At 37.0% G+C, this 13,089-nt stretch overlaps 1 protein-coding gene across 1 annotated transcript in view; it reads right to left on the reverse strand.

Annotated features, from left to right (window-relative positions):
• Nucleotides 1–711: 711 nt before the first annotated feature.
• The window catches only part of PLCXD3 (phosphatidylinositol specific phospholipase C X domain containing 3), a 165,559-nt gene continuing 153,181 nt past the window's right edge, over nt 712–13,089 (reverse strand). Inside the window, exon 3 of the mRNA XM_061187745.1 lies at nt 712–1,172. Within this exon, the coding sequence (XP_061043728.1) occupies nt 1,019–1,172 (154 nt within the window). The 3' untranslated portion in view covers nt 712–1,018. The remainder of the gene's footprint in view (nt 1,173–13,089) is intronic.

The following is a 13,089-nucleotide window of genomic DNA, read 5'->3' on the forward strand; positions in this document are numbered from 1 at the left end:
CTTCCATTTTCCTCAACTTCAAGTAAAAAAACTCAGATTGAAGCTTCTCAGAATATATTCCTCAAAATCTGGGATTTAGAATGACATATTTGGAAATCTCAATTTGTTAGGAAAGCTTGCTCAATCTTTCATTTCTTTCTTTTCTTCTTTTTATTTTTTCAGTCAAGATAATTATTAGAAGAACTTTTGTAAGAGTTCTTTTCAGAGTTTTCTGATTTTAACAACACTTGTCATAATTTTTCATTTACTAAGCATTTGTAGGACAATATTATTTAACAGATTTCTGAATTAAAATGACATCCATCTCTTCCCCCACCCCCATTTTTCACTATGGAGTTGGCACTAATAGTTCTTCCACAAAAGTTTTTACTCTATATTTATAGCTGCCTTAAATAGAAATACTGTGAAACACTATTGTTTTTATATAACACAAAAATTACTGATTATGGCCACCAATATTACTTTTGCAGGGAAACTGATTTGATGCATACTGTTTATGACCCAAAGTTAGTGAGATTGCAGACTACAGAATATTATACCAGGTCCCACAAAACAAGTACGTTTCAGTACAACAATGTATTGATAATACACGTTATTTTGGGCATTTAATTATTTTTAAGTCCCATATAGCATCTGATTAAAAAGAGCAAGCGAGAGAGGGAGCAGAAAGGTTCATTTAGAGGATACACAGTGTAGGAGCCCTAGGTTGAAATCAGAAACACAATCAAGTAAACACTCATAAGTTACAAAAACTAATTCTGAGAAATGAAATTTACTAGTCTTTTTTTATTCCTAACACTAGAAGTAGGTTTTGCTCATCAAATGGGAAATGAAATATTTATAGTAATGAAGAGTATGATAATAATCACTGAAGAAATGGTTTCCCCCTTTTCCCACCCACTTTCAGCCCTTATTCCCTCAGAGACTCAGTGGAATAGGAAGATCAGAGTGTTTATACATAATATGCCTAATACAGTGAGTTTTCTCTATCTTATTCACTGGCACTATAATGGTACTATCAAGTGTTGGCTTCCCCTTCATCAAAGACATAGTTGAGCTTTATGACAGTGCTGATGAAATCACCAAGTTCTACGAAATCGGCAGTGACAATATTGATGCCACTCTCTCCTGGCTTCTGCGTGCGGACCCACTGCATCATGGCAGGAAGGGCTCTGAGAAAGGAAAAAAAAAAGAGAAGTCACAGAAGGAAAGATATTATTTTTCAAGCTCACAATTCCCAGGACTTCCTTTAGTTTTCTAACTTATTAAAATAAATGCCCCAATTACAGATACAGAAAGGAGAAAAAAGCCAAATGGACAATGGTAAATTCTTAACCTCTGAAGTGACTCTGCAGGAGAAATACAGCCATCCCTGGAATCCACGAGGGATTGGTTCCAGGAATTCCCACAGATACCGAAGTCTGCGGATGCTGAAGTGTCATTTAAAATGAAGTAGTAAAGTCATCCCTTCTCATACGCGGTTTCTGCATCCGTGAACTGAACCAACCCGGGATCAATTTTATGGATACGGAACCCTAGGATATGGAAGGATGACTGTAGTCACTACCTTGGTCCACATTGGACTCCATCTTTGGAGATCTCAGATGCCGTGAGAATTTATAGAGAAGCTTCTCCACTAAGAGAACAACATTCTTGCACTCATATTCTAGTTTGGTATGGTGTGATTGCAAACCCTGCAAAGCTATGGGGTAGTGAGGTCAGAGATGCATACATGCACTTAGCAAACATTTATAATGAACCCACTATTTTCAGCAAATATGCTGGATATTGTAAATAGATGTAAGGGCAAAACTCCCCGCATTTGACAAGTGCATGGTTTGGTGGTGGGCAGGTGGACAAGGAAGAAAATTTTAATACTGTATAGCACAATCAATGCTCATCCTCTAAACATATTTACTGATCACCTCTTCTATTCCAGACACCCTTGAAGGCACTTGGAAAACTTGAGTGAACAAAGCAGATAAAAATATCCACCTGTGTGGAGCTTACAGTCTAATAAGGAAAGACAAACGATGACTAATAATCATACATTAATTATATCATTTGATAGGAAGGAATAAGTGCTATTAAAACACAGCAAAAAAAAGGAGGATTTGGAGTGCATAGATAGAGAGGTGTGGAGCAGATTGCAACTTAAAATAGGTGCTTACACAGGCCCATTGACAAGCGGACATTTGTGCGAGGGTTTGAAGGAGACAAGGGAGTTGGCATGTAGAAAGCTAGGGAAAGCGTTTCAGTTCCTGCCATGGCCCTGAAGGGGTAGCATGCCTAAATGTGGCAAAAGAAAGAAGAAAGTATTAAAAGATGAAGTTAGAGAAATAATAAGGGAAGGGAGGCAGATGCTGTAGAGCACTGTAGGCTATTATAAGGGTTTTGAGGTTTACTCTGAGTGAAATGGGGAGTCTTTGGAAGATCTTTAGCAGAAGAGTGTTATGATCTGACTTAATTATAGAGATGATTCATTACCATGACAGCATAGTGGAGAGTCACCTAGCCTAGCTTGCAAAGTCAAGAAAATCTTTTCAGAAGAGCGCTCCCTGAATGTTGAGGGATTAGGAAGATTTAGCTGGGTAAAGGTGGGAACAGGGTGATGCAGTGCATTTTCAGACAGAAGAAATAGCATTCCTTCATTCACTGACAGGAATAGGGCGTGCTTAGGAGTAGGGCATGCAGACAGATCCAGGAGATGTTAGTAAAGATGCAATATCCTATGACAGCACATTGAAGAGAAACCACTATGACTTAAGGGAGCAGGAAGGGAGGTTGACATGAAAAAGGGATAAATGAACTGAGGTCTGAGGGATGATAGTGCAATAACAATGAAAGAGTGAGGAAATACATGTGGACATTAATTTCCTGGATGAGATGGAGGGAGAGAGAGAAGTGAGTGGGTAGAGAGACAATGATGAAATTAAGAATCTCAGAGAAGTTACAAAATTTAAGGAAGTCTTAAAAATGTTGGAGAAATAGGAAGGAACCAGATGATAGAGGGCTTTCAGAAATGTAGACCAACTGAAAGCTGTTAACCAGGGAAATAATATGCTTAGACTTGTGATTCAGAGAGAGTGGTCTGCCTTCATTGTGAACAAATGAATGGAAGAAAGCAAGACTGGGATCAGGGCTAACAATTAGGGAGCTGTGGAAGGAAGCCAGACCAGAGGTAATGGTAGTTTACATCTCAGTGGCCACAATAGATATATTTGAAAGGAACTGAGGAGATAAAATGACAACATTTGACTGGTGTGGGATTGGATGTAGATGGAGCGGGAGAAAGAAGCCATGAATGATGCCTAGATTTCTAGCGGTATTCTGGCAGGTGAGCATCATTCGCTAATCTTGGAAAGATAGCACTGAAGGCTTTCCAGTGGATGTGCTAAGTTCAGTCTGAGACATGTTGACTTTGAGGTGACTTTGGGACACATGAGTTGAGATCTTAATTCACAGTTAAGTACAGTTCTGATATTCAGGACATAGATCTGGTCAAGAGTCATCACATAGAAAGAATAGTTAGAGCTATGAGAGTGGATAAAATTACCTGGGAAGATAGTATAAAGAAGGACGAGAAGAGAAAATTTGAAAATCAACAACATGGGCAGAAAAGTTGATTCAATTAAAAAAAAGAGAGAAGTAGGCATAGAAGTAAGATGAAAATTAGGAGCATGTAGTGTCATGAAAATAAAGGAGAAAAGAAAGCTATGCTTCTTTTGGTTTGTGAGGTTGAAGCATAGAATGTAATATGTGTGTCTTTCTCCAGACCTCAGAAAGTGTATCTAGTCAAACTTGACCCATCCAGGCAAAACTGAATCAACTGCCTTGGACTACATTCATCCTGTGGGTAATACCTTAAAAATTCTGATACACATTTTTCAGCATACAGATAGAGGAGGACCCAAGTGCTTCTAAAAGAGCATAACATCGATTTAAAAGGTCCATTGCCTTCAGAAAATAGACTGGCAGTGGAGAAATTTGGTCTTCACAACAACAGTTTCAGAAGAGAATTCTATCTTGAAATGAAAAATCTGGATCCCTAGAGCACAGACACAAGTGTATTCAAGTTCATTAGAAAGACAGATGCCGTGGCAATATGTGTGCTGCCACTTGGGTTTGAATTCCATTACTTTCTCTTCTGGACTTGCTAGGGCAGATGGTTATATCTCTGTTGTGAATATAGTATCACCTTGGCATTTTAGAAAAAGCAGACACTCTTTGGAAAATGTATCAGAATGAGTGCATTTCCTGGGAAGAATAGTTCTCTGGCAGATATACTCACCTTGAAAGGTGAGAGGTGGGGTAGAGAAGAGTGATGCTGAGGCCAGTGCTGACTCTGTATTAAGTTTAACCAAGTAGCTGGCCTACCAGTTCCCTAGGGTACTAGGTTTTGGGAGGCTCCTGAGCAACAGAACCCCCATTTTAGAACCATGGCCATCACAGAAAGAGATACTCCGATGCCCACTACTGCTCTAAGACTGAAATTCCTAGGCCCGAATTTAGAACAACTAATTGTTATCCCCATGGAGAGATGTTAGGAGAATATAAGAGTGCTCTTCTCTGTTTCTCTATAAAACATATTGCTTTGAGGATTGATGAAATATCATTTTGGAATAGCTTTTAGGCCTCAGGTGAAATAGGAGTTCTACATTTAAATGCCGTTTCTCTGAGTCATGGGAATATTTCTCTTTTTCTGTTCAGATGTAGTTTTGTAAAGTCAGTATGATACCAAAGACAAAACAAGCAATAACACCCAGTTGAATATGAAATACTCAGACAAACTTAAGTAGAATTATGTTAAACAAAAAGACTCAGTATACTGGATTAAAACTAGCAAATGCTACTGAAGTTACGATGATTATTTAGAGTGGCATTTCTTAAACTTTTAAAATTATTTCCCCCTTATGGAGCCTTTTAAAATATTTTTTCCCTCCTCACCCTCCTTCTCAATAAAATTTTAATGCCACAGATAGACTCTAAATATGTTTATAAGTTGTTTGTATATACCTGTGCTTTTTACGTAAAAAGAGTAAATTTTTTATTTGCCCTCCTGAGAATCAATTTTTATATTAGGTAATTAGAGTAAATTGAAAAGCCTACTCTGGTGGTAATAAAGTATTGTCTCAGTGTAATAATTTTCATGGTATAAGACAAACTGGTTAACAAAGACCTACTGTATAGCACAGGGAGCTCTACTCAATATTCTGTAATGACCTATATGGGAAAAGAATCTAAAAATGAGTGGATATATGTACACGTATAACTGAATCACTTTTCTGTACACCTGAAACTAGCACAACATTTTTTTTTTTACAATTATCACAATTATTTAATATTGCTTTGAAAGTTCTAGGCAGTGCAACAAAAATGACAAAAAAGAAAATAGGTGTAATTATCAGATAGGAAAAAACAAAAATATCTTTATTTGCAGATGATATGATTATCTCTTAATATAATCCAAGAGAATTTAAAATCTGTTTCAACTACTAAGAGTTCAGTTAGATGACCAAGTATGATATAAATATAAAACTGCATACCTATCGTCTATATCAGAGGTTGGCAAATCACAGCCAGTGGTCCGAATCCAGCCTACCGCCGGTTTTTTGTTAGATTCATGAGCTAAGAAGGGTTTTTATATTTTTAAGTGGGTAGAAAAAAATCAAAAGAATAATAATATTGTGTGACATGAAAATTATATGGAATTCAAATTTCATTGTTCAGAGGTAAAGTTGTATTGGAACACAACATGTTGTCTATGACTGCTTTTGCACTACAATGGTGGCGTTGAATGACCACATGGGCCACAAAGCCTAAAATATTTACTGTCTTGCCCTTTACAGAAAAAGGCTGCCATCTCTTGCCAAACAATCTCAAGATAGGAGATACAACATAAAAGTATTTCATTCAACAGCAACAAATATGTAAAATATCTAGGAATAAATGCGATAAAACTTTACTTGGTTAAATGGCAACACATTGTTTTCCCTAAATTAGCGTATAGGTTTAATGAAGCTTGAAACAAGACTGCAAAGAGATTTTTTTAAACAGGGTCACATAACACAGTAATTCTGAAGTGCATGTAGGTCAAAGAATTAAATGGAGAGAAACAATTTACAAAACAAATACGTGAATATTGACTTCAGAATAATTTGACTACATAAACAATGTAAAAGTTCTATACATTTTTAAAGCTCCATAAGCAATATTCAGAAGCAAATAAAAACTGAGAAATATATTTGTTATATTACAACCTTAATTATCACAGATAGGAGTTAGTGCTAGGGTTCTTTTTTAATTTTTTTAAATTAATTAATTAATTTTTAGTAACATTTTTATTGGAGTATAATTGCTTTACAATGTTGCGTTAGTTTCTGCCGTATAATAAGGCGAATCAGCTATATGTATACATATATCCCTATATCCCTCCCTCTTGCGCCTCCCTCCCACCCTCCCTATTCCACCCCTCCAGGTGGTCACAAAGCACCAAGCTGATCTCCCTGTGCTATGCAGCTGCTTCCCACTGGCTATTTTACATTTGGTAGTAGCGCAACATTGTTAATCAACCATACTCCAATATAAAATTTTTTTTAATTTTTAAAAAATTAAAAAGAAAAACTGGTTTAACTTTAATTTTTAAAAATCACCCATTCACTCATTCAACAAAGATATACTGTATCTGTGGAAGACAGCGTTCTAGATGTAGCTCCCTAGAGCCATTTTGGGGTTCAGACCTTCCTCACCTCTCTCCAAGAAACGTTGCCACAGCTCTGCCACCAAACTGTTTTTTTGTGCCTTTTCTACACTACAGTCACAACACTCTTTCTCTCAACCGAATGCACTATTCTTCTACATGAACACTGCAAAGTCTTCTCTCACCTACAAGATACATAGGCTCTTGATCAGTATATATGAGTCCCTCCATCCTCCCTCACACATCCACCACACACACCTCTCTTCAGCAGCATTTGTTGCTACTTCCTACATGCTAATTTTTTCTCTAGTAATACTGAAATGCTTATGTTTTCTCCCAAACATACCCTGTGGTTTCATGCCTCAATTTTTTTTTTTCAGGACTTCTCTCTATATTAAATATCATTCTTTCTTTCAGTACCCTTCTTGGTCTAATTTCTGCTTGCCCTTCAAGACTTGGTCCAGGCAGCATCTCCATCCCTCAAGTCCAAATCTGGGTGAAGAACTCTTTTCTTGATGCTTTATCTCCTTAAGCACAGTTCTGTAACTACACACTGCACATGGCATTCAGATTTTCCACTTCTGTGCCTATTTCTATCAGCACCTGCACACTTTTCAAAAACAAAAATCATATCATAGTCATCAAAATATCCCCAGTACTTACCACAATCCCTGGGACCCAAAAGAAAAATAGCACATTTATTGAACTCAAATGTTACCTAGAAATCCTGGTCTCAGCTGTCTCAAAGTCTAACAAGTAAAATGGATGTGAACCAACCATGACTATACAATATGGCACAACAGGCATTGGCATAGGATTCTATGGGAGCATGTAGGTAAAATAATTTATTTCACTTGGGAGAAATTATGGAGAAATTTAAGGAGCATGTCAAAATAGGTGACATGTGAGCTTGGTCAAGACTTTTTAGATAAAGAAGAAGAAAGCATTTCAAGAAAAGGGAACAGCACATCCAGTAGAATATGGGCTGTATAGTAGATCTCCAGAACTTATTTATCTCACATAACAGAAACTTTGTACACATAAATCATCACATCCCCATTTCTCCCTCTCTCCAGCCCCTGTGAACACCATTCTATTCTCTGCTTCTATGAGTTTGACTGTTTTTGATTCCACATATAACTGAGATCACATAGTATTTGTCTTTCTCTGTCTGGCTTATTTCACTTAGCATAATGCCCTCCTAACAAAACTGTACTGTATACTAAGATTTGCTAAGAGGGTAGATCCTATGTTAAGTGCTCTTACCACACACACACATAAAAAATAATAAAGGGGGCAGGAGGAAACTTTGGGAGGTGATGGATATATTTATAGCCTTGATGGTGATGGTTTCATGGGTATATACCTATCTCCAAACTCATCGAGTTGTATACATTAAAAATGTACAGCATTTTATATGTCAGACCTCAATAAAGTGTTTTTTTAAGAAAAGCATATGGTCATGAAAGAGAGGACATGATTAGGAAAGACAAGGTGACCAGAGAGTAGGCGCCATGGAGGTGTGGGGACACTAGGGGGACTGACTGGAGTAGGGGAGGAACAGCAATGTGTTTGGGCCAGATTGTTAACGCCTCCTTTGACAACCTGTGAAGTCAGAGCTTCCCTTTATATGCACTTAGGTTTGCTGTTGATTTCATCCAAAGAAGAGTTCTTCGATTTTCCCATGCAATGAAGAATCTAATATTAATTCCATACAAAGTCTATCATATAATGACACTGAAACTTGTATTCTCTTCACTTATAAATAAAGAGCTTAGGAAGTTCCCTTTGGAAGTTCTCAGATTGCTACGAGATCCTAAAAAGCCCTCATTTGTTCATTCATTCATTCATTTTTTCATATTAGTTCCACCTTTATAACCAAAAAGTTGTTAGCAGAAATGTGAAGAGCATTCACTAATATTATGAAGGAAAATATTTCTTAGTGAAATTATGTAGTCTGAAGAGATTACTAAATTCTCTTTGAACTTGTATATTAATATTTTAGTATCTATTTATGGAATAGTCTCCTTTGGTCTCCTATAGTCACATAGAAAGATGTGACTAAATAGATACTGCAATGTTGTCTTTTAAATGCCCCTCTTTTTTCTTAATCTCTCATTTTCATTAGATGCTGGATTTACAGTGTGGATTTAGACTGTTTATTCTCAAGACCTCACTGACTACCAGGAGAATCATTTCAAGATAAAGAAAAATTTAAATAAAATCCTAGCACTAGTGTCAAATCTGGAGCCAGACTGTTTCTGCTCAAGTCTCAGCACCAGCATTAATTATGAGCAAGTTAGTTAACACTCTAAGCCTCAGTTTTACCATCTATCACATTAGCATATTAATGAGGATTAAAGTGCTTAGATGAGTGCCTGGCTCTCTGTGAGTGGTAATGTACTGAATACCCACTGAGTGACAGCCCAGGCAATGCCCTGCTCCAGAGTCTCAAAGAAGGAAGGCAGCAGGGAATTCTGAGGGCAACACCCAGCCATAATACAGTTGTGATGTAAAAACGAGCCTGCGGGATTTCTCTCCAACCTTCACAATTTCCAATCAATGACAGAAAGTGGGTGGGGGAGATGTCCTTGTGTATAAGGGCAAGACTGGCAATGAAGCTTTAGGGAAATATCCTTGGAAGGGTTTTTTTGGGGGGCACATAATTGGGGCAAATGTCCAAATATGCTTTTCCCATCATAGATTCTAACTTAAGTTAGCAAAAGAGCAGGTCCAGAACCAAAAGTTTGTACATGAAACCTCAAAGCCCTTCTCCGGAATATGGAGCTCTCTGGAGGAAAGGCATCTTCAAACAGATTGCAGGCTTCTTAGAGGAGAAACAGGCAAGTCAACAGGAATCAGAAAACCTTCCTCCAAGGAAGCAACAGGAGGGCAGCAATGTGGGAGCCAGAGGTCTTCTGATGTTCTAGTTTTGAGAAACAATTTTGAAAAGATTTAAAAGAAAAGATTTAGGAATTGGAAGTGCTGAGTTCAGTAACCCTCAGTGTGCTAACCCTGACTTATTAATTCATGTCAGTCTCCTACTTAGGATGCTTCAATCACCCTTCACTGCTTTTAGCACAAAGATAAAAATTCTTAACTGGTCTATAGGCTCTGAACAGCAGCCACTAGCTGCTCCTCCAGTTTCATCTCTGGTCACTCTCTCCCTCACTGAATTCTAGCCACATCCACAGTCTTGCTCATCTTGACCAGCCTAATTTTCCTCAGGGAACATTGTAAGGGCTGTTGTTTGTTTGCTGGTTTTTTTTGTTTTTTTTTTTCACCAAGAATACCTCATCTTCCCTGCCCCTTCACTTGACCAACTCACTCACTTTTCTTTCAGATGATAGTTTAAATGTCACTTCTTCAAAACACTAGTCAGAATTGTAATTATATTTACATGTTTGATCAACACCTGCCCCCTATCTAGACAGCAGTGGCTTTGAGGACAAAGACTGTCTGTTTTCTCATTGTTGGAGCCCAAAGGCTCAGCATAGCACTTGGCATAGACCGAGTACTCAATAAATTTGTATTGAATAAATAGATTTTATTTTTAGAAACAAAAGGTTGATTTTTAGAATAAAAGTGCATGCAGTAACATAATTCATGGAAAGACTGCTCAGTTTTCCTCACTGTGGCTATTGCCACAGATTTTAGTTTGTGAATTCACTGCTATTTTGCTGAACAAAAGTCTTTTAAAAATTAACTTGAAGGATTTTAACTTTTCTGTACTTGGCAGGTCTTACTGGCAAATTTCCAAATTGAACAGTCAATTTGCAAAATGACTTTTCCTTCATTATACGCAAAGTGTCCTGAGAGTCTGTGTTAATAATGACAATAGTAGTCATCATCTTTCTAAGAATAAAGTTTATTAGCAGTAAACTTAATTAAACAGATTTCTTTATTTACTATCAATTTATTATTAATTATAATTACCTATCATTTAATTAGAATTAAATTTATTAGGAACCCATGTCAAATTCATATTCAAGTGTGTGTGTGTATACATAATACTTTTACAACAAATGCATTTTATATATGCTACTTCTCTAAATTCTCTAAACTGTTGTATTTTGTGGTTATGAATGAACAATGTGGATAATAAAACACTTGAATCTTTCAGTGAATTTTATTTGAATATATTTAATTTTCAATGAAATGTTTCTTTTGTTGAACAAAATAGAATCTTTAAATTAAATTAATTTTTACAGAACTCTCTGATGCTCTTGGAAATAAAGATTACAATGAAAATGTCAGAGCCTTGTTACTGCCTTTCTCAAACCCAGCCTCTCCTGAGAAATGGAGTCTTCACTGGTCTGCAAAATTTAAAATAATGATCACAGGTCTTTCTTCCCTTGGGCAACTGAGTCACTCAGGACCAACTAATTCAACTCAAGTCTGACATATTTAAAATGTGATTTCTTGTCAATCTGGCCATTTCTGAAGGCTTAGAAATTTCACTTGAAAATGTAAAGGAGAGAAAGATGAAACAAAAAGAAACTTTCCCAAAAGGTTGGCATTTCATGCACTCAATCATACAGTGATAAAAGGCAGGCCTTTGCATCTGTAGGTTTAAATCCCAGAAAGGGCTTCAAAATAACTTCAGGCAGACAGATGGATGTATCTCAGAGATTGTAACTTGCATGAAGACAAGGCTTACCATTTTTTGCTAAATCTGTTTCTGTTTAGAAAGGAGCATATCTGATTTATGCCTGATAAAAATAACTCATTTTTGGAAAAAAAACCTTTTCCCCCTAAAATTGCACTCAGAGAAAGAATGAAGTCATGTGAATGATCTGCAAAACAAATGGCCTAAAATCAACTCTAGAGATTTTAGAGGACTTGGGTTTTCTTGAATAAGAGACTAAAGTCCTCCCAAGTCTTCCTATGACAAGCACTATGTACTTTCAGAACTAAATCACTGCAACTATTTAGGTGTAAAACAGATAATAATGAAAGTTACAACTAAACATATAGCTGATTTGAATTTTTCCCTCTGTGGCCATGAAAGGAAGAAATCCCTCTCTCCTTAACCTTCCCAGATTCTTTGCTCAAATCAAGTTCAAACTCCATCTGCAGCTTGATAAAGACATCTGTTCAATGCATATTTATAAAGCACCTCTTATGTGCTACATATTATTCTGTGTGCTGAGGACACCAGGGTGCTCAGAAAAAGACCCAGCCCTTGCCCTCTTGGTCCATACCCTCTAGTTGGGGAGAGAGAGATTTATTAAAAACAAACAACAAGCACCACTTATTGAAGAGGCTGTCTTTTCTCCATTGTATATTCTTGCCTCAAGATAAGGTGACCATACGTGCATGGGTTTATTTCTGGGCTTTCTATCCTGTTCCATTGATCTATATTTCTGTTTTTGTACCGGTACCATATTGTCTTGATTACTGTAGCTTTGTAGTATAGTCTGAAGTCAGGGAGTCTGATTCCTCCAGCTCCGTTTTTCTTTCTCAAGATTGCTTTGGCTACTCAGGGTCTTTTGTGTTTCCATACAAATACCCTGAGAAAACCATAATTCAAAAAGAGTTCTGTACCACAATGTTCATTGCAGTACTATTTACAATAGCCAGAACATGGAAGCACCCTAAGTGTCCATTGACAGATGAATGGATAAAGAAGATGTGGCACAATATACAATGGAATATTACTCAGCCATAAAAAGAAACAAAATTGAATTATTTGTAGTGAGGTGGATGGACTTAGAGTCTGTCATACAGAGTGAAGTAAGTCAGACAGAGAAAAACAAATATCGTATGCTAACACATATATATGGGATCTAAAAAAGAAAAAATGGTTCTGAAGAACCTAGGGCCAGGACAGGAATAAAGATGCAGACATAGAGAATGAACTTGAGGACATGGGGAGGGGGAAGGGTAAGCTGGGACAAAGTGAGAGAGTGGCATTGACATATATACACTACCAAATATAAAATAGATAGCTAGTGGGAAGCAGCCACATAGCACAGGGAGATCAGCTCAGTGCTTTGTGACCACCTAGCAGGGTGGGATAGGGAGGGTCGGGGGGAGATGCAAGAGGGAGAGGATATGGGGATATATGTATACATATAGCTGATTCACTTTGTTATACAGCAGAAACTAGCACAACATTGTAAAGCAATTATACTCAAATAAAGATGTTAAAAAAAAAAAAGACTATGTAAAGTAAAAACAAAAAGAAACAACAGACAAACAAAAACTACCAAGTCAAATGGATTGGTGTTGAGAGAAATTTCAGTTCTGGTCCTGACTATAGTAATGTCTTTTATTGTGTTTTATAATCTTGCATAAATTATATTAACCCTGTGAGTGCCAATTTTTCCTAGTTGGAAAATTAGGTGTGACAACACTTGGGGTAGACACCCCCGCACAAGGTGATG

This window comes from Eubalaena glacialis, chromosome 4, assembly GCF_028564815.1.
Source record: "Eubalaena glacialis isolate mEubGla1 chromosome 4, mEubGla1.1.hap2.+ XY, whole genome shotgun sequence".
Taxonomy (NCBI): Eukaryota; Metazoa; Chordata; class Mammalia; order Artiodactyla; family Balaenidae; genus Eubalaena; species Eubalaena glacialis.